This window comes from Schistocerca piceifrons, chromosome 4 (genome assembly GCF_021461385.2).
Source record: "Schistocerca piceifrons isolate TAMUIC-IGC-003096 chromosome 4, iqSchPice1.1, whole genome shotgun sequence".
Classification (NCBI taxonomy): domain Eukaryota; kingdom Metazoa; phylum Arthropoda; class Insecta; order Orthoptera; family Acrididae; genus Schistocerca; species Schistocerca piceifrons.
In genome coordinates, this window is record NC_060141.1 from 699,098,072 (window position 1) to 699,120,880 (window position 22,809).

The window sequence follows — 22,809 nt, forward strand, 5'->3', positions numbered from 1 at the left end:
GTTGATGCATATACCAGTCATGCATGCGGCGGGTGGTTCGGACTGAGTCGATAATTGACGACATAAAATGCGGAGATGGACAAGTTTCACAGAAAGGGTGCAGTGCTCCCAGCGGTCCAAATTGTCCGCACGTGGGAGTGCTGTCAAGTAGTTAGGACGTGATGGTAAATCCCGCTGCGTAAGTCGACAAGGCGTAACAGGCTGTTCAGAGCCAACGGAGACATCCGAAGTCGATGATCACATCTTAGTCGACGGGAAAATTACTTACGAGAATTCCGCCTCCGAGACGGAGGCTGGACTGGTGTTACCTGAAGTGTAAGCTTGAGGCGTTCGTTTTCAGCCTGTAAGATCTCAAAATAGTGCGTGATTTCCAAAATATCGTCTATGAAATGGATATCCAGTGTGAAGGCTTCAGTACCAATTACCGGATTGGGAGCCAACTGGAGAACAACATCTCGGATAAGTGATTCAGCATATGAAGCTTTGCAAGTCGTTTTTGTAGAAGTGGAATCACAGTGTAGACTCAACCGCCACTAATCCGTCACATGTGAGCGGCAGGATTGATCACGCTGCTGGGAGATTGATTGTACTCGAGGTGCGATGCGACCAGGTGGAATCATTCTGAATAACCATTTGACAGCAACAAACGCTTCTCTTCAAACATGAGCACAGCCGTATTCTAGAATGAAGAGAGTTTCTTTATCAAGTAAAAGTGACCATGAAGAGTATCATCTGACTACTGAAACCCGGTGAAGTGCTGATTCAGCCGCTGCAAATACGTGTCCCAAACGCCTTTTGCATCGTTAAACAGCAGAATAACAAGTTCAAAGAGCAAAGCTTGATCCGACACTAAGATGTAGCGAATTCTGAACGAAGATACCTATATGAAGTGACATCTATACAACCACGCAGAGAAATCACAACTAACGAACGGAGCACCAGGTGTGCTGGATGTGTAGGACGCCACGCTGGTGTCATTGTAGGACAGCCGGGAGCCCTGATAGGTCCGTCGGACAGACGTGGCTTATGGCGGCACTAACATTACATTTAAATTGAAGGTGAAGAGGAAAGAAAGGAAAGGACATTACACGGAATCAGCGACGACTTGTGAAATTACGTACCAGACCTGGATTCGAACCCGAGATCTCTTGCTTATTAGGCAGATGCGTTAGCCGCTACGCCATCCGGGACACAGGACTATCGTATCTGTGGGGATTACTAGGGCACGCCTCGCGGCCAAGCTACATTCGCACCAAGCGGCACCTGTCCTCTTCCTGTCCATTTCCTCCAAGCTCGCTACTCTGAGATTCCCACAGAAGGTCGGACGTATTTGTGCAGACATCATGCATTCATATAAAGACGCTAAACATTTGAGACCGCAGCGCTCGCAATTCCACAGTGCACCCTGGCGGCCGTAATCGATGTGAATATCATGCAGCGGTCTTAAAACGCGACGAGCCGGGATCCAGACATATCCTCCTCTCCCCCCCCCCCCCCCCCTCTCTCTCTCTCTCTGATCATCTCCATCCCTTTCTCTGTCCATCACCTCCCCTATCTCTCAGAGCTAATCTCTTCCTCCCCACGGTCTACCTCCTCCTCTTTCCTTTCTCTGGCCATCGCCTCCTCTCCTCTCTCTCTTTTAATCTCCCTGTCCCCCGAAAGACTATATCCTCCTTCCCCCTCTGTGTTCGTTAGCACCCCCAGACCAACGGGAAGCTTATGGTTCTTATCACCATAATACTTTCATATAATTCCAGATCATAAATAATATATGTATCAATTTAGATAAAATCTTTCCAGGATTTTGGGATAAGGTCTTTACCCATCGCATCGTACGCTTACGCATATTTGTACATATATTTCAGTTGTATCTCTGTACGGAGCTCGTGGTCTAGTGTCGTCGGCACAGTAGCTCAGCGTGTTCGGTCAGAGAGCTGACTGGTCGCTGTAACAAAAAACTGATTCAAGGGATGAACAACGAACTTCACCAGATAACATGTGAGGTCCGCTACGATCAAATACAAGTAAAAGTAACGAACAAAATACAAAGAAGGGGAAAAAATGTGGCAGCGTTGCTGCCTGAGGATCGCGGCATTCCGAGTTCGATTCCCGCCTGGTTTGGGGATATTTTCTGCCCAGAGGCTAGGTGTTTGTGATGTCATCATCATTCGTGACAATGGCTAGATTGGACTAACAAGGAAACCTCCCCATCGCACCCCCGTCAGATTTAGTTATAAGTTGGCACAGTGGATAGGCCTTGAAAAACTGAACACAGATCAATCGAGAAAACAGGAAGAAATTGTGTGGAACTATGAAAAAATGAGCAAAATATACAAACTGAGTAGTCGATGTGCAAGATAGGCAACATCACGGATAATGTGAGCTGAGGAGCTCCGTGGTCCTGTGGTTAGCGTGAGCAGCTACGGAACGAAAGGTCATTGGTTCAAGTCTTCCCTCGAGTGAAAGTTTTAGTTTCTTTATTTTCACAAAGTTATGATCTGTCCGTTCGTTCACTGACGTCTCTGTTCACTGTAATAAGTTTAGTGTCTGTGTTTTGCGACCGTGCGATTGGTAGACTAAAGGACCGAAAACATTTGATCGCAACCGATTCCTCCATAGGAAAACATGTCTGATATATTCTACACGACACTGGTGACGGCATGTGCGTCACATGACAGGAATATGTTGTCGACCCACCTAACTAGTACACTTGGCGAATAGGTAAAAAGATTCTTCTACCTTGCCCGATTTAGGTTTCCTTGTGGATGTGATAATCGCTCACAAAAAAGTGATGAAAACATAAGAGTTTGTCACATAAACTGAAAATAAAGAATTAAACTTTTCCACTCGCGGGAAGACTTGAACCAAGGATCTCTCGTTCCGCAGCTGCTCACGCTAACCACGGGACCACGGCGCTCCTGAGCTGACACTAACATGGATGTTACCTATGTTGCGCATGGGCTACTCAGTTTGTATATTTTGCTTATTTTTTTCGTAGTTCCTCACACCTTCTTCCTGTTTTCTCGATTGATCTGTGTTCAGTTTTTCAAGGCCTATCTACTGTGCCAACTTATAACTAAATCTGAGGGGGGTGCGATGGGGAGGTTCCCTTGTGAGTAAAAATTGGGACTTTGTACGGGTGCTGAAGAGATTCTATAGTAAAAGGGGCAATCAAAAAGCTTCCGTTAGAAAGCCATAGAGGAAACAATCAGTAAACGAGTCAGACAAAATCGTCGTGAACATTGAGGCAATCGTCCCACCGACGCACCGTGTCCTGCTCAGTGAAGAACTCGGTAACTCCCTGCGGGATTCGCCCACCCTTCAAGGCTTTCTTAAGTGTCCGAAGGCGTGATAATCCCGTGGGGAGACATCAGAACTAAAGTTCGGGTACTCGAGTGTCTCCTATTGCTTTAAGACATTTGCAATATACGGACGTGAATTATCATGAAGCAGCACCCCTTGCCGCAGCAGGGGTTTCCGACAGACATGCAGCCCTATTCATATTCTTCTTTCTCCGATGGATATCTACAGGAGCTTGTCCTGCGGCAGCAACAAAAGAATAACAGGACGTTGCTCCTCTTTGGACTCATTTCGTAATAACGTCACCATAGCTCACGTTTCCGTATTTACCGCACGCATTCCACATTAATCCTTTGCCTACATGTCGCTGCTTATATACCCATACCGAGGTGGCGCTACGTTGCGTTTGCGCTGCAGCCACCACCTCTAACGAAACTTCTGATCAACCCTTACATAAAAGCAAGAAAGATAGTGTCAGTACATTATAACTAAGAAAGCCACATTAATAAGTTATTTATGCCAGTCTATAGACGTATGCATGGTACAAGTTCATCAACCTCTTTCCTAGCTTTTCACTTGCTTCCTTTTCGCCCTTGTTTCACTCTCGGTGGTCCGCTCTGTACAAGAGCTGACCACAAGCTCTTGAAGTAGAGATACGAATGAAAATCCCGGCTACTGAGCTCCCTTTTGTTTTTCTCATGTCTTGTTATGGATGGTGTCAAAACCGTCGCCAGACGACAGTGAACAGTTTACAATGGGATGTGTGTTTGATATGTACGAGAGAATCGGTTAAATTTTAAACAGAGTTAATTTTTTATCGCTGCAAGTTAAGTGCCTCACCATCTTTTTTTTATCTATATTTAGAATCATTTATTTCGTGTGACTTTCAGCTAGCTGAAACCCCACACTTCGCACCTGAGACCTGCGGATATTACGGCGCAGTCGGAATAAGTGCCGCACATGTCGATATTTGATACTGATATACGCTAAGCCTCGCCAGTGTCATCAGATTTGGGTTTTATCAGTCATAACGTCCGCAGGAACAAACACTTTACGGCTAGCGTACATTTTATCTCCACACGTCAACAACACTCAAAGCAATCTACGTCCGCACCATATCACTAAGGTGCCGTCTAGTACATTTGATGGCCGATAAACTTTATACCATCTCGTTGACGTGGCCATCTTCAACGAAGATGGTCGATAAACGTTATACAGGCTCGCAGACATGGTCATCTGATACATCTTATGGGTGATAAGCGTTGCATGGTGAGAACGTATATAAATCCTCAATGCTTCGAATTTGTTTTTTCTGAAGATGAGATTGTTCTATCAAGAACCACTATTTTCTTCTCCTAATTAACATTTCGTTACAATAAATGGGCGGTAAATACGAACAGTTTAACTGGTTCTTCAGCCAAGAGGCCTGAAAAAAATTCAAATTTAACGTCATCGGATTTTGAAGTGATTTAAAGATTTGCGCCCTTGATATTGACAAATTACGACAAGTATGTTCGTGAAATTTTGACTTCACATATAGTTCCGCAGCAGGAATATGTTTTTTTTTTTTTTTTTTTTTTTGTTTTTTTTTAAAGTCGTTTTCTGGCTGAGAGTGACTTGTTGTAAACAATATTCTCTCACTGCTTTACCTTGTTAGAAAATGGAGTTAATCTTGAAATACGATGACTTTCATTGACTGTGTGGAAATGTAGACTAAGGGAATCGGTGCGTTTTGTTCAATGACGTTTTTGTGAGTTCGGGAATGTAAAGACAGGATAATAGGTGTCAGGTTTTAGCTTTTGAAGTTGAGAGGTAAACTAGTTGGTTTGATGATTACGAGAAAGTAAAATGAATGATATTGTGAGGCAATATCTCAGAGTAACTGGGGAGAGGAAAGGACTGATGCACATCAGCGCGCATATTATACGTAAAGAAAGGCGGTTGAATATCCTCTTCCTATTGAAGCCGTAGGGTGTTTTACAATTTCTATGGCCTCTCTCTACAACTTTTCAGGATATCCGCTTGTGGCTACCAGTACTTGAGTCCTATCAAAAAGAATGTAGTGGTCTCCTGGCTCCAAAGCATGTTCCACAACAGCTGATCTGTCTGTCTCCCTTCTTATGCAATTACCCCCGTGCTCTTCCCGTGGTTTTTTGACAGTTCTTTCTGTAGTATCCACATACACCTCCACACATCTACACGAATTCCTATAAATTCCTCCTTTTTCCAGCTGTTGGCGAGCATCCTTGGCCGATTTTAGATCATCTTGTCTCTTACGGGTGGGTTCGTAGATTGCCAATACGTTTCGCTTCTTCAAGATTTTTCCTATACTGCCAGTAACGTCCTTAATCAAAGACAGGAAAACTTCAATTACACCGACGCCTGAGCATTGCATTGATTTCTAAGCGGTGGTCTTAACCTTCTTTTCACATCTGCGAAAGAATTACAATTCTTGAGTAATGAGTTGGTGAGGTGTTTTAATTTTGAAACTAGCAACTCTGGTTCGCAGATTTTCCTTGCTCTATCCGTCAATATCTTTATGACGTCTCGCTTTTGTTGTGGGTTGTGGTTCGAATACCGATGTAGCTAATGGTCTGTGTGCCTTTGTGTAGAAGGGAGATTCGGAGATCATCTATTGTGGAACATGCTTTGTAGCTAGGAGATAATCGTATTCATTTTGATAGGACTCAAGTAATGGCAGCCACAAGCGGATACCATGAAAGGTTTTACAGGGACGCCACAGAGATGGTGCAACATCCCGTAGTTTCAATAGGAAGGAGGATGACGTGAAACTGAATGACATCTGGATTGCGGTGCTGAAGAAGATGTGTACCAATCTTCCACCATGGGGTGATAGCAACGGCCAACTGCGATCTCGCTTCCGAAATATGTGACGTCACGCTATCGCGCGGAAGCACGTGGAGGTGGAATTTTGCTGTAGTACTGAGCGAGCCAAGGTGTGAATCGGACATTCAAAGAAGCTACGATCCTCCTTGAAAATGTCCTCCGCAAATGGGGACGAAACGTTGGGTTTTAAGGTGAAATCCATTCGACGAAGATTTCACCGATGAGTGTCGCATATGCCTCCAACCAGAGAATCATCGGAGACGTGTTCGGAGGCAACCTGTCAGGCTGAACGCCATAGACACACTGTCCAGCGAGTGCAGCAACGTGGAGGTTCCCTGCTGTTTTGGGGTGGCATTATGTGGGGCCGACGTACGCCGCTAGTGGTCATGGAAGGCGCCGGAACGATTGTACGATACGTGAATGCCATCCTCCGACCGATAGTGCAACCATATTGGCAGCATATTGGCGAGGCATTCGTCTTAATGGTCGACAATTCGCGCCACCATCGTGCACAACTTGTGAATGACTTCCTTCAGGATCGCTCGACTAGAGTGGTTGAACGTATTCTCCAGACATGAACCCTGCCGAATATGCCTGGGATAAGAAACTACCTGACTGATCATAACTGTGTGCTGGATCGAGACTCGAACTCGGGACCGTTGCCTTTCGCCTGGGACAGATTGAAAAGGGCTGTTCATGGACGACTTGACCCACCATCCACTCTGAGGGATCTACGCCTAATCGCCGTTTAGGAGTGGGATAATCTGGACCAACAGTGCCTTGATGAACTTGTGGATAGTAGACCAGAACGAATACAGGCTTGCATTAATGCAAAAGGCCGTGCTACTGGTTATTAAAGGTACCGGTGTGTACAACAATCTGGAACACCACCTCTGAAGGTCTCACTGTAGGGTGGTACAACATGCAATTTGAGGTTTTCATGAGCAATAAAAATGGTGGATATGATGTTTATGATGATGTATAGTCCTATTTTCTGCACAGGTTCCGGAACCGAGGTGATGCAAAAGGTTTCTTAGTATGTGTGTTACTAAGGGTCTTAGGTATAGATCACAAAGTGGAGGTTTGCACACATAAATTATTTACTATGAATGATACCTATAATGGTAGGTTTTAAGATAATGAATCTCTCGATTAACACAGTAAGTTGTTCAGTCAAACATAATTATTCAAGGAGACGACGAATGGAATGTGAGATGCTTTACAAATTCATTATCCAAACTCCAGCTAATGGAAATGTTGATTTACGTCGTTACTTGAACAAAAAAGATAAGCCCCTCTTATACTAATAGCGGTCTGAAATTTACTCTCCAATTTTGTGAATCCCAAACAACAGCCGCGAGGAGTGGCCGCGCGATTTGAGGCTCCATGTCACGGATTTCGAGGCCCCTCCCACCGGAGGTTCGAGTCGTCCCTCGGGCATGGGTGTGTGTGTGTCGTTCTTAGGATAAGTTAGTTTAAGTAGTGTGTAAGTCTAGGGATCTATGAGCTCTGAAGATTGGTCCCTTAGAAATTCGCACACACACATACACACACACACACAGACACACACACACACACCAAACAACCAAGAGTCACAGTTGACCAGATAGTAACTGAAAAATTCGTACATTCAACGCAGCTATTCTGGACCAGAGACTGTTGATGGTATTGATTTCAACAAGTGCAGAGCAAGAAAGTGCCCTATCACGCCAGTGCTGCAAGTTTTGCTCACTGTAATTGTTTACCGCCAGCCATACACAACGCCGCCATCATGTGAATGGTTCTACAGTATAGGTCGAGGCCACGTCATCGTCATCTCGCTGATCTGGTATTATGCGGCGCTGTTCTTCTCCAAGGCACGTGGATGATACGCTCGCGAAGCACGAAGATCCAAGTCTCCAAACCAACCCTCAAGTTGCACTAGCTAGCACGTCTGGCAATGGACTCACGTCCCATCGCTTTCTTGTCTATCCACATCCTCCTCAATATTCTTACAGAACCTTACGCCCACCTATGATTTCACGCCAAATCGCACACTCCAAACAATAGCGAAAAATGCATACAGGTCCGCCCAACAGAGGGGTTCCTTCAAGCACACAAAATTCTGCCAAGGCACTGCATTGTTTTAAAATGACAATCAAATCCCACAACGCACTTTCACCCCTAAAAGACTGCCATTTTAGCTCCGTCTACGTGGCATCCCTGATAAATTTACCGATGGTGTGTTTTCGTACCCGGAAACTAGCCTTGTATCAGAGGTCCTCTCAAATTAGAAGGCTGATCATCAGGTTACATCATTATTTTCGACAAACCATGTTTCCTTCGAAAACTGTAAAATACTTGTCTCTAAATCGCTGTCTGCCAAACACGAGAAACCCCTGCTCTCCTACTGCTAGACTCGCGTCCCATCCTTACTTCGACTGCTGGCCAGGAATGGATTGTAAAAATGCACGATGGACTGCTACCCTCTCGCCAGGCCATGGCATCCTGGCTTCCGTAGAAACAGCTTGGGCTTGAAGCAAAAACGCCTCTTTCTCTGCTACGTTCACAGCCCTGCCTGTCCCAAATCTAGTGCTTTGAGCCGTCTCACACCCATAGAAGTCATCCACAAAAAATTTGAGTCCAGCGCTGTGTTGAAAGAAAGGAAACTAGAAAGAGTCCCGTATAATCCGGAGATGTTCATAAAAACTTTGGATTCCACTCCCGTTACTGAATTATCCTCACATTAAACGAAAAACGTGTGCAATATCGCCTGTTGTGTTTCAGAACTGTCCCAAAGTTTTTGCTGTACAGAGGGAATATGTTATGTCATTTCCATCTACTCTCGTCCCCGGTACACACCGAAAATCGATAAGCATGGTTTTGACTTATTTCGGTTCAGAAGTTAATTACCTGATAAAATAAGTGTAGTATCCAATAGTTACAGTTCTCTGAATGGTTTCTGCTTGGAAGTATCGCAACAGTTTCAAGCAAGACACTTTTTACGGATGAAGCACTATTTATCCACACTGGATAAACCAATCATTGCGATTTGTAGTACCTGTCAGTTCAAAATTTATGGAACTTCAGTAAGTGAATGCACAGGGCCCTCTGTCTGCAAACTTGTTACTAGCCAGCGATGCGATTCCTGAAAATCCACCCCCACAAGTATCTACGATTCCTGACAGCTATAGTGCTGCTGTTATTGGAAGACTATCGAATGAACACGAGGCAATCTTTGTGGCATTAAATTTCTTTTTGTTCTTTCTATTCTTCATATACAGCTGCCGATTTTCTTAACAGAATATTTGGAGATCTCTTCATCGAACATTTAGGGACACGAAATGACTTGTAAACACACAAAACTTAATATTGATTTTCACCTGTAGATAAGATGAAAGATGAAGTCTACAAAGATGCATTGATTACCCGCGAAGACCAGAAATGTTGTACAGTTCGAACCAGATGAAATTTATCCTGCAGTATTGACCATCTGAAATTACTTTACAGCATGAATCTATGTTTTCTTGAGCTCTTTTATAAGAGTGATAATCAAAAATTCATCAACCGTACATGAGTTACGAGTTTGCTTGCATTCGGCAGAGTACGAACGACTTTCTCGTGTGAAGAGACAGTATTTTTTGGCGTTACCATCTTGTCATTATTTCATCAGGTTCCACACAGCTTACGTAATTAGAAATGCACTCAGAGCTCTTTCCAATCCTACAGAAGAAATATATAGTTCCATTTGAAAGAAAAAAATTGTGTCTACATTCAGCAGTTATAATTTTTATGTACGTCATGATATTCACCACATTTTCTGTCACAGTTTAGCGAAATCGGTCCCTCTTTACTGCGTAACCTGTATGTGTATCAGAGGTGAGAGATGGACCTGTTGACGAGAAACATAGCACATCCGTAGAAGTTCCAGATGACTTCAGAGTGTGAGTAATAGGGGAAACTGGAAAAAGATTCTTATTGGGGGGGGGGGGGCAGAGTTGATATGTAGGAAGGAGAGAGAGTATGGAATTAATACAATTTGAGGGTCTGGAAGTGTTTTGGAAAATAGAAATAAAAATTACACGTTCATAGACGACTATGCAACTGTTTTAGTTATGACCTTCGTATCGTTACTGAGAGTAATGAATGGACTCCTATATCCGTATTCTAACTACCTTTCGGTAGACGTAAGGTCCTCCATCTCTTCCGAATCGGTTCAGAAACTACAAATATCCATAGAATAGGCAGCCTTATCTCGTCCTTCCTTGCACCCTTGCACCTACTAAACAATAACTATCGTCCACAAAATGATTTGTTTCATAAATGGCGATATTCGTAAAAAAGAAATGAATAAAAAGATAAAATAAAACGATTATCAAATGGAAAGTTTGGCTGTGCGGTTGAAGTATTGTCTGGTAATTACAGTAATCATACTTATAGAGAAACTGGACTCGCATTCGGGAGGACGACGGTTCACTCCCGTCTCCGGCCATCCTGATTTAGGTTTTCCGTGATTTCCCTAAATCGCTTCAGGCAAATGCGGGATGGTTCCTTTGAAAGGGCACGGCCGATTTCCTTCCCCATCCTTTCCTAACCCGAGCTTGCGCTCCGTCTCTAATGAACTCGTTGTCGACGGGACGTTAAACACTAATATCCTCCTCCTCCTTATAGCGAAAAATAGTGTGTCTTTGGGTGCACAACTCTTTTTCTTTTGTGTGCTTCAGTGTTCACCTTCCGTTTGCCCTTGCACTTACCTATGAGAGAGAATGTGTTTGTGTAAGTGTGTGTGCGTGTGACTGTGTGTGTGTGTGTGTGTGTGTGTGTGTGTGTGTGTGTATGTGTAAAAGAGAGAGAGAGAGAGAGAGAGAGAGGCAGAGAGATGTTGCGAATGTCATCGGAGATGTTTCTTGGCACCATAAAACGACAATAGCCTCTCGGCCTCGTTGCATGTTAAATGCAGAACACCTACACTTTTGCAGACAGCACTTCCAGTTCCACTATCTATGGTTAGATCAGGAGTGAGGCGTACTATGCTGACAGTACTACTTGAGAGCAAAGAGTGTCTTCCTCTGTTTCAGCTGCGGATTCGGTACTGGCAGACGCGGCGTCTCGTAGACAGGACCCGAGCTTGCGGCACAGCAACCCGCCAGATTCGGAAGCCATTGTAAGTACCCACCACTCTGATTTCCAGCTTATGAAGGGCGCATCAGATAATCACGAAAAAATGTCAGTATTGGCTCTCTTGGTGAGATTCGCTGAGAGAATCCTCTCGTGGGATCGCTATCTACCGAGTGGTTACAATTAAAGTGCAGCTACTCACAAAGATCCAGTATGAGCCGCCATTATCGTATGACACCGAAACTTGGTCTCTCTTAATGCGTTAATGCCAAACCGATTTCCGCTGAAAAAAAAATTAGTTCCAGGTGTGGCCACCAAATGTAAATCTGGTGCTGTATAGCATCTTGTCGACGTCTCCGGTGCTCGTATTGAACAAATTAATTTTACACCTTTCTCGCTTGTTTGACCTTTTCTGCTCATGTTCTTTTGTAATCTATTACGTTTGCCACATTTCTATACGGCTTTCTTGCGGTGGCCAAAATTTGAACAATTTTTTTTCCCAGCCTAAATCAGTTCGGCATTAACACATTAGCGTATCTATCACGTTTCACTGCCATATGATACCTGCAGCCGACGCAGAACCGCTGTGAGTACCTGCACTTCAATTGGAGCCGCTTGGTTCCAACATCGTTTTTAAGCAATTTTCTGATTAGTTTCCTGCGCTTCATTTCCAGGCAAGGGTCACCTTGCGGACACGTGTGGGAAAAGTCAAAAAAGTTTTATAAGGTGATGTGAACTTTTTTCCGATGTCCTTTGACAACTTCATCCTAGATGAATAAATTTACATTTTCATTTGGTTAATCCTATTTCTTACTTCAGAACTGCCAACAGTCTCCTTACACAGAACCTGATGAAAAGCTTGCGGATATTTGTTACTGGCCGTTGATATGGAGCAGGGGTCTCCAAACTACGGCCCGCGGGCCGAAAGCGGTCCGCGAGAGCCGGCAAACCGGCCCACGTTAGCTTGCCGGACATCCCCGGTATCCGGCCCACCAAATATTTGAGGTGGAACCTACACTGCAAACAATTGAGTTTCGAGGCCTATCCCGACCAATACACCGCGACATTGGCTCTTATACTCGCTACAAGACTGCGTAACTAAACTTATTTGTGCGCCGCTTGAAATAACAATGCGTTGACATACCCTACCTCTGTTACGTCTTGCAGTAAAAGCGTTGCTAACAATGATTTTGAGATTTCGTTAACTTTGCAGGACGCTTTCGTGAAGAATGTGCAATGACATACTTTTTTGTCGGTGGAATTCGCCAGAGTAAAATACGCCAGAATTTCGGTCAGGTACGTCCACCAATCAAAATTATGTAATTAAATAAAAATCGTAGTTCGTTTCACTGCTAGCTATTCCCACAACCTTGGATTTTTGCGATTTCATCTTTCCTTTAACCTTACATTACGGTGATCGTGGAGTGCTAGGGTGCTTTAATCCCACTAGGTAGATCTTGGCCCTTCTGACTTCGTGGAGGAGTCAATGTGGCCTGCGGACTAAAAAGTTTGGAGACCCCTGATATGGAGTGCGTCCACCTTCGCCTTTGTAACGGTTTTAATTCTGCAGTGAACACTTTCAATCAGGTTTCTGAATGTCTGTGGAGGCATGCCTGCTTATTTTTCCTCAGAATGCGAAATCAGAGAAGGTGATTAGGGACATTGGAACCGAGGTTCTGACCTGAGGATATTCCAGCTGGTTCAGGTTGGGATTTTGGGCAGGTCAGTCCATGTCAGCAGTGTTCTTGTCCAAAAACCATTGCCACACAGATGCTGCTTCTTTATGACATGGTGCACTTTCCGCGAACTGTTCCTCTTCCGTACACAGTACACAGTGTTGTAAAATATTTACATATTCTTGGATTTTCTACACTCTGATTACGAAAAACACCACCACACCGTAACACCACCTCCTCCGTACTTCGCAGTTGGCACTACACAAATCCAGTCAGACAGCAGACAGTGGGCGAGTTGGCGCAATCCCGGCCCGCGACATTTCGGGAAGCCCTGCGGGACGTGACACGCTCAAGGTTTGCACCTCGCGGGGCCCAGAGACGGGCGCACGCACTGCGCCCAGCGCTTCAACTATTGATGGCGGGTCAACATCGCGTCCGTCCCTGGACGCTTCGATTTCCTGTCGGCCGCGCCTCTCCTAAATGTTTCATTCCAGATAGCGGCGCCGGGGAACGACCGCCTGGCGTGCCTCCGTCTTATCTCCAAGATTAGACCGCCCATTTCACTTTCATTACTGTAGTTCTCGCCTCGAATCCCTCCGAGAATTTGAGAATGATAAGAATGAACTATCACGAACGTTTCTAAACCATGACTTGTACCATTACAAACTTCTCACAATTATTATGCTTTTACCAGCAACGGAAAAGAAAAAAGAAATATATGTCTTAGTTTTCTTTCCCTCGGAAATCAGCGTAAGGCGATGGACTATAGGTGGTACATTCCCAGCACACAGTTGAGGAAGAACTTTGTTTCGAAGAAAAATCTTTTGAAACGATCGAACAGCATACACTGTCGCATAAAAAATTAGTACAGCTTGATACACAACGTTGATTTTGAGTCGATAACGGCACCTGGGGCATAGTAGATGTACTGATAATGGTTTCACCGTCATCTACTAACAGGTAGCGTACTAGCATAGCTAGCAAGCGCCATCTTTGTCTATCTTTTAATAGGGAATGCTCACAGCTAGAAAACTCAGTATGGTGAATCATGTGAAGCAAGTAGGGTACGGTACCACTGAGACTCACCCATGCTTCCTACAGCCACCTGATCGAGCCTCAAAGTGGTCAAATAGTGTCCTTCCGAGTGGCGGGATGGTCCGTTTGGAGAACTGCCACACAAGTTGGACGTGTTGCGTGAGTTGTGCAACGACGATACGAGGTTAATCTCGAAAGTAAGATCTCCTTTTTTTCTTTATGTGTACAGAACTCTGTTTGTGTGACAGTTGGTCACACTGTTATGAAGAGTGCTCCACGCGCAGTGTGTAAACATGCGCACGCCGGGCTGAGGCGCTGTCTTGGCTTGGCAGCCATTGAGAATGGAGCTCCTGTTGGATGTTACCGCCAAGTGCGTATTGCGCGCAGTTATTCGGTTTTCAACGCAAAGGGCACTGCGCCGATTGAAATCCATTACCAATTAACGGAAGTGTATGGTGAGTCATGCACGGATATCAAAAATGTTCGTAAGAGGTGTAGAGAGTTTGCAGCTGGTCGGACCGAAATTCACGACGAACAAAGCTGCGGGGAGAGCATCGATTTCTGTGGAGACAGTGTTGAAGGTTGAGCAAAGCATGCGTGATGATCGGCGGATCACCCTGGATGATTTCTGCACGTTGGTTCCTGAGGTTTCCCGAAGCACCGCTCACAGAATTTTAACGGAAACATTGAACTACCGGAAGGTGTGTGCAAGGTGGGAGCCACGCATGCTGACTGAGAACCACACGCGGCAACGAGTTGACGCTTCCCGCGCATTTCTTTACCGCCTTGCAGCTGAACAGGACAACTTTCTTGATTCAATCGTCACGGGTGACGAAACCTGGGCATACCACTTTACACCTGAGACCAAGCAACAATCACGCCAGTGGCGGCATCCTTCTTCGCGAAAGCCGCGGAAATTCAAACAAACACAGTCTGCCGATAAAGTCATGACAACCTTTTTTGGGATCGGAAAGGGGTATTATTGGTCGACTTTATGCCTACTGGGGCCACAGTTAACGGTGACAGGTACTGTGAGAATCTGAAAAAACTCAAACGGGCAATTCAGAACCAGAGAAAAGGAATGTTGAGCAAGGGCGTACACATTCTCCTCGACAACGCTTGCCCACACATCGTTCGGTAAACCGTTTCTCTCCTACAACAGTTTCAGTGGAACATAGTCACCCACCCACTCTATACTGATGAGTTGGCACCTAGTGACTATCACTTGTTCCCTTAGTTAAAAGACTATTTGGCCAGAAAGCGATTCAGCTCCGACGACGAGGTGAAAGAAGAGGTTCGTTACTTTCGGAACAGCATGGCGGCGAGCTGGTGTGACATGAGCATACACAAACTGCCACAGGCCGGCCGGTGTGGCCGTGCGGTTAAAGGCGCTTCAGTCTGGAACCGCGTGACCGCTACGGTCACAGGTTCGAATCCTGCCTCGGGCATGAATGTGTGTGATGTCCTTAGGTTAGTTAGGTTTAATTAGTTCTAAGTTCTAGGCGACTGATGACCTTAGAAGTTAAGTCGCATAGTGCTCAGAGCCATTTGAACCATTTAGAGCCAAACTGCCACAGTGTCTACAAAAATGCATCGACAGAAATGGTGATTATGCAGAAAAATAGCTAAATGTTCAAGCTGTAAACTGATGTAACCCATTTTAGAAGGAAACAGGTCTATGTACTCATAAAAAAATAGGAGACCTTACTTTTGGGATTACCCTCATAGTATCAGTAGTCTCGTGGAATGGCTCACACCCGCAGACGAAGTTCTGAGCGTCAAAGCAACAGAGACGCCCGCAAGGACCGTCGTATTGTAAGGGTAGTAGTGGCAGATCATACAGCAACCGCAGCACAAATAAGAGAGCTTGAAGGCCTGGACGTGTCAACAAGAACTGTTGTGATCCGGTTATTAGCAGTGCGACTACGGGCACGCACACCTCTAGCCCATCTTCCAATCACGCCACCGCATAGACGTGCTCGGTTTGACTGGTGCCATCAGATAATCACTTGGAAAATGGAGTAGCTTTCGGCGATGAAAGCGAATTCTGCCTGCACGCAAATGATGGTCGTTAAGGCGTACGACGTAGACCTGGTGAGCCCTGTCTCGTAGGGTGCTTCTGTCCAAGACACACTGGCCCAACACCTGGCGTTATGACATGTGGAATAATTGGGTCTACTGCCGGATGTTTGTGTCGCTCTGGCACAATATTTCGGCCACGTAACTCGTTGCCTTCTTCAGGTGCTACCTGATACTGCCGTGTTGGAGGATCTTGTCCAGTATTTATGTCCAGAGGGCGCTGGGTGTTCTCTTTGCCGTCCGCGCCCGCCTGGTGCTACTTGTAAGGTGTTGTCTCTTCCCCAGTGCTTCCTCGGACGTCCGCGGGAGTACCAGGGAAGGGCGGAAACCTCAGGAGCAGCACCAGGCGGGCGCGGACCGCGAATGGAACTCCCGACACAGGACGGGCCTCAGAGAGCTGCAACAGATGGCGACCAAGTCGGGCGCGACGTCCGAGGAAGCACCGGGCAAGAGACATCTTACAAGCAGCGCCAGGCGGGCGTGGATGGCAAAGAGAGCACCCAGCGCCCCCTGGGCGTAAATACTGGACAAGATCCTCCAATACAGCAGTCTCAGGTAGCACCTGAAGATTGCAACGAGTTACGTGGGCGAAATATTGTGCCAGAGCGACACAAATATCCGGCAGTAGACCCGATTATTCCACATGTCAAGATCTAGCCGGGAAAGCCTGAAGAGTTACACCTGGCGTTATGTTCTGGGCTGTGGTAAGCTACAACTTGCATTCACCTTTGGTGTTTCTGGAAGGGACACTAACCAGCGATCGAGACATGTCGAATGTTGTTAGGCCCGTTCTTTTGCTGTTCTTGCAAGAGGGAGGTGATGTGTTGTTCCAACAGGATAATGTACGTTCGCACACTGTCTGTGAAACTTAACGTGCTTCGCAAGATGTGCATCAGCTTCCCTGGCCAGCACAATCTCCAGACTTGTTTCCAGTGTAGCACATGGGCGATGATAGAGAACGAGAGATGGCCAGTGTGACTAGGCAACCCTTAGGGAACAACGTGTACAGGTCGAGTAGGCGTGGAATAACGTAACCCAGCACACCATTCGCCATCTGTACTATGGACTGGATGCCAGCGTCAGTACGTCTATTGCCGCCTGTGGAGGCTACACCACGTACCTATATGAGTGATCCGGTACGGGTCGATACCTGGTACCTCAGAGGGCTTGTGGTATTGATCTGTAAACGTTTAATTGTTTCATAAACACCATACGCACTGAGGGGGCAATACAGCTTGAGTGAATTGGAAGCATTTAAAAGGGAGTACCAACACTGTAACACTTCTTTTTGGCGGTGTATAAGGGTCAGTTAAATGAAAACTAAACAGGCGAAAAACAGTAAGTGAAATTCTTGTTATTTCCAAAGAAATCGCCATAACTGTTTATTAATTTGTCCCCGCTGCGACACAAGACGGTTAGTGCCTTCATTGTAAAACGTTGCCAACGGAAACATAATTTTACCTTGGCGTGCTCCTCTTCGTCCGAAGGAAATCGACAGCGTCATATGTCTTTCTTCAGGGCTCAAAAATGTGGAAACTGTGTCGGGAGAGATCGGGATTGTATGGAGTAAGCGTTATGGCTTCGCAACATGTGGGCGGGCATTATCCCGCACACCAGCTCTGTGAAATCCTGACTTTAAGGGCACGCTGCTCATTGAATTTTCCGAACAAGGCGCCAAAATTACCGCACTGTGTTTCGTAGACACTTTCCACGAATTGAAGCGACCCATCAAATCCAAACGCCTAGAAATGTTGAAGGTTGTCATCATTCTTGGGAGGGTAATGCTAGACCACGTTTTCTCAACGTTGTTTCAAGTTAGCCGCAGAAGTCTCACTGAGAAACCCCTAAATCTTCTCCATACAGCGCCAATCTCTCCCCTTGCGGTTTCGATATTTTTGGAGCCCTGACGAAAGATATTCGTGGTCGTCGATGTATTTCGGAGGAAGAGGAGCATGCCTGGATAGTGTTTCTGTAAGTAACTGCTAACAAGTTACACAAAGGCAATGACCGTCTTATTCCACCGTAAGAAATACTGCAACCTTCCACATGTTAGTTGCAGTAATTCCTGCACTGTAATTTACGAAAACAGCTGCGATACTGTCTAACGAAAATGGATAACATAACTGAATGTAATTGATGAAAGGAGAAAATATAAAAATGCAGTTAATGAAGCAGGCAAAAAGGAATACTAACGTCTCAAAAATGAGATTGACAGGAAGTGCAAAATGGCTAAGCAGGGATGGCTAGAGGACAAATGTAAGGGTGTAGAGGCTTATCTCACTAGCGGTAAGATAGATACTGCCTACAGGAAAATTAAAGAGACCTTTGGAGAAAAGAGAACCACTTGTATGAATATCAAGAACTCAGATGGAAACCCAGTTCTAAGCAAAGAAGGGAAAGCAGAAAGGTGGAAGGAGTATATAGAGGGTCTATACAAGGGTGATGTACTTGAGGACAATATTATGGAAATGGAAGAGTATGTAGATGAAGATGAAACAGGAGATATGATACTGCGTGAAGAGTTTGACAGAGCACTGAAAGACCTGAGTCGAAACAAGGCCCCGGGAGTAAACAACATTCCATTAGAACTATTGGCGGCCTTGGGAGAGCCAGTCCTGACGAAACTCTACCATCTGGTGAGCAAGAGGTATGAGACAGGCGACATACCAAAGAAAGCAGGTGTTGACAGATGTGACAATTACCGAACAATCAGTTTAATAAGCCACAGCTGCACAATACTAACGCGAATTCTTTACAGACGAATGGAAAAACTAGTAGAAGCCGACCTCGGGGAAGATCAGTTTGGATTCCGTAGAAATATTGGAACACGTGAGGCAATACTGACCCTCTGACTTATCTTAGAAGCTAGATTAAGGAAAGGCAAACCTACGTTCCTTGCATTTGTAGACTTACAGCAAGTGTTTGACAACGTTGACTGGAATACTCTCTTTCAAATTCTGAAGGTGGCAGGGGTAAAATACAGTGAGTGCAAAGCTATTTACAATTTCCACAGAAACCAGATGGCAGTTATAAGGGTCGAGGGACATGAAAGGGAAGCAGTGGTTGGGAAGGGAGTAAGACAGGGTTGTAGCCTCTCCCCGATGTTATTCAATCTTTATATTGAGCAAGCAATGAAGGAAACAAAAGAAAAATTCGGAGTTGGTATTAAAATCCATGGAGAAGTAATAAAAACTATGAGATTTGCCGATGACATTGTAATTCTGTCAGAGACAGCAAAGGACTTGGAAGATCAGTTGAACGAAATGGATAGTGTTTTGAAAGGACGATATAAGATGAATATCAACAGAAGCAAAACGAGGATAATGGAATGTAGTCGAATTAAGTCGGGTGATGCTGAGGGTATTAGATTAGGAAACGAGACACTTAAAGTAGTTAAGGAGTTTTGCTATTTGAGGAGCAAAATAACTGATGATGGTCGAAGTAGAGAGGATATAAAATTTAGAATAGCAATGGCAAGGAAAGCGTTTCGGAAGAAGAGACATTTGTTAACATCGAATATAGATTTAAGTGTCAGGAAGTCATTTCTGAAAGTATTTGTATGGAGTGTGGCCATGTATGGAAGTGAAACGTGGACGATAAATAGTTTGGACAAGAAGAGAATAGAAACTTTCGAAATGTGGTGCTACAGAAGAATGGTGAAGATTAGGTGGGTAGATCACATAACTAATGAGGAGGTATTGAATAGGATTGGGTCATGTTCTGAGGCATCAAGAGGGATCACCAATTTAGTATTGGAGGGCAGCGTGGAAGGTAAAAATCGTTGAGGGAGGCCAAGAGATGAATACACTAAGCAGATTCAAAAGGATGTAGGTTCCAGTAGGTACTGGGAGATGAAGAAGCTTCCACAGGATAGAGTAGCATGGAGAGCTTCATCAAACCAGTCTCAGGATTGAAGACCACAACAACAACAATGACCGTCTTGTCTCATAGTAGAATAAATGTTTTAACAGTTATGGTGATTCCTTTTAAAATAGTAAGAAGTTTACTTACTTCTTTTCTAACTGTCTCGCTTTCATTCGACTGCATCTAATAAGATATACATTGCTGAATTGGATAATCTAAACATTATTCGAAAATGTAATACTGTTTTCATTTGTGTAGTTTTTTAAATTGGTCCCTATTTTCATACCTACATTTAAGTCTACATTCGCATCCGTATCCACAACTACTTCTTCAGTCTGGAAGACATACTGCTAGTAGAGTCGTACGATATGTCACTTACTCCTAAACGTTTCTTTCCTTTCGTATCATTCACGAAGGAACGACTACCGTGAAGTATAACATCCGTAACCCCACTTATTGCTTCCCCTCTGTTTGTTCATTTTAACTGGCTTGTTTATCCTGCTCGGAAAAGGACTCCTGAGCTACCGTCACTGAAGTAAATTCTAAGACAAAAGCAGGATTAGCGACCTGGGAAACCACTGATATATTAGATACAACAACTTCTAAGATATTCAGAGTTCTTCATACCCTGAGAACAAATTTCGTTAGTGCCTAGTTCTATCTGTTTGCGTGTATACATGCTTTAGTCAGCTGAACTAGAGGAAGTGGTTTCCTATTTTTCTTTCTTGCCGAAGACGACAAGAGAAGAGAAATCGGGCATCAGCAAAGCAATACAAACGTTCAAAGCTAGCGCCTTCGAATTCAGGGAAGATAAAAACAACGCAATATGATTATTCACTACGACCTCTACTTTGTCTGTTTTTCCCATCATGAACATTTCGGCTGAGCACAAACGAACCATACATTTCTTTAAAAAAAAAATCAGACAAAAGAAATGGTACAACTTACTCGCTTCATACCATTTCCTTTAAAAGAGTACCTCTGAAAGTTTTTCTTTTTTCCAGGCGCTTGATACGTGCTCATGGAGTCACGTCGAGATGATATTAATGGTCCTCCTAATTCTTGAACGATATATCGGCAGCTACTGGTAGTTACTGAATCAATCGCATCTGCGATTCCCTGATGTAGCTCTGGCAAAGACTGTGGCAGGCGCGGGACAGGGGCAGCATCTATGACGTCTACAGACTTCATCTCTGTAGCTGCAACTAGTGATTGACGAAAAGTAGGATTGTAGACAAACAAGAATTATCCAAACGTAATTTCGATGTGTTGTAAAATAACAGAGTCAGACTGAAGTCACTGATTAGAAGTCCGCTGGGGACAAATGTCTGGGCACAAAAATCTTCCATTATTACGTTCGAGCTCATAGACTGACATAGCGGAGCGATTAAAATTAATTTTCTTTCCATTCCTACGTGACTAAAATTTCCATATATACTATTGAGCTAGATACCTAGCAGAATTAACGAAAATTCTGCAACTGTGGAATGTGTGTTTCTGTTTATTATAAAGATCTCCACATCATTTAGATTACGGATAAAAAGTAAATAAAACTGTCTTGAATTATCTTTCGCCAACGCACATCCTTGATGGATAATTAGTGGATAAATGATGCAATTAGAAGTCTAAAACACTGATCCGTCATTAAAATTTAGAATGTATTTTTCGATCTTGATATTGAAATATATACCGTCGAGAAGGAAATTTTATATATGCGCAAATTTGGAATTTAAATATCATTCTTACGACAACAGTAGAAACAAAGTTCTTGGGGAAAACTCTCCTCACTTTGATACTGCACTGGAAGAAATCTCACATTGTTTGCTGCCACTAAATAAGTGATAAGATGCTGTATCGATCTGCTACGACACGAGCAATAAAACGTTAATATAACATTGCTCCGATTCACGTGTTTCGTTGTACCGGTACAAACGGCTGTTTCCATACGTCTGACGGTTCGTGACTCAACTGTTTCCTTGCGACCTATTATATAACCTTACTTTCAACAACTGCCTGGTTGGTAGCGTGAGCCGTCACCTTAACCAGCCTCTTACATTTAACATGATCCTTCAAAATATCTCGACACGACCGCCTGCCAAGACACGGCTGTTTAGGAGCACAAGTGTTCGTGTTAATGGCAGTGGCGTTACCAGACAAAATTAAATTCCGTAATAGGTTAAATTTCTTTCGTTATATACCGCCAAAAAATATGGAACTTTCTTTTTCTATTTTCGGTCATGAAGCTATGTAGCCATTGCCAAGTGCCTCATTTTTCTTGTATTACTCACATAACGCGTGTAATTAGGACTCCTGTAACTAGATCCTTTTTCCAACATCCGACACTCCCTCTAGAATAGCCCCATTGCTGTTAAAAACATGCGACTGGTTCTAACAATTCTTCAGCTCGCTTGAGGTGTCACAGTCATACAAATGACGTCAGGCAAAACTCTCGAAATCCTATTTTTCACTCAGCTGGAATCTTCAAATCACGTTCGTTGACTAGTCACCTATGAGGCTTCATTGATCACTACGGAGACAATTCGAAATAATTTATCTCCTACCGAAGCCATTAGAAACCAGACAAGTGGCTACGCTACCTTATGAGGTGGTACATGAAATATGAAATCCCAAATCGAACTATCGATGCTTCGCGTTATTTTTTTAGACTGAATATGTACGTGTGTATAAAGAGGCTCTCCTGAGTCGTTCTTTCTCCAACATTAGATTGGTTGTTACTCTAGGCCGATTATTAATTATATTATTGCATTCATTGTAGTTGGAATTGAGAACGCTAATCACTCTGTATCGTTTTCAATTAACAGAGATATTATTGCAGTTGTACGTCATGCAGATGGTATGTCGCACTACCTCCAAAATTCATTTTTTAATTTGCAAGAATGGCAGTTTAAAT

At 44.2% G+C, this 22,809-nt stretch overlaps 1 protein-coding gene across 1 annotated transcript in view; it reads left to right on the plus strand.

Moving 5' to 3' along the window:
- The window catches only part of LOC124796117 (hemicentin-2-like), a 790,202-nt gene that overhangs the window by 757,504 nt on the left and 9,889 nt on the right, over nucleotides 1-22,809 (plus strand). Inside the window, exon 15 of the mRNA XM_047260206.1 lies at nucleotides 11,205-11,290. Coding sequence (XP_047116162.1) covers nucleotides 11,205-11,290 — 86 coding nt within the window. The remainder of the gene's footprint in view (nucleotides 1-11,204; nucleotides 11,291-22,809) is intronic.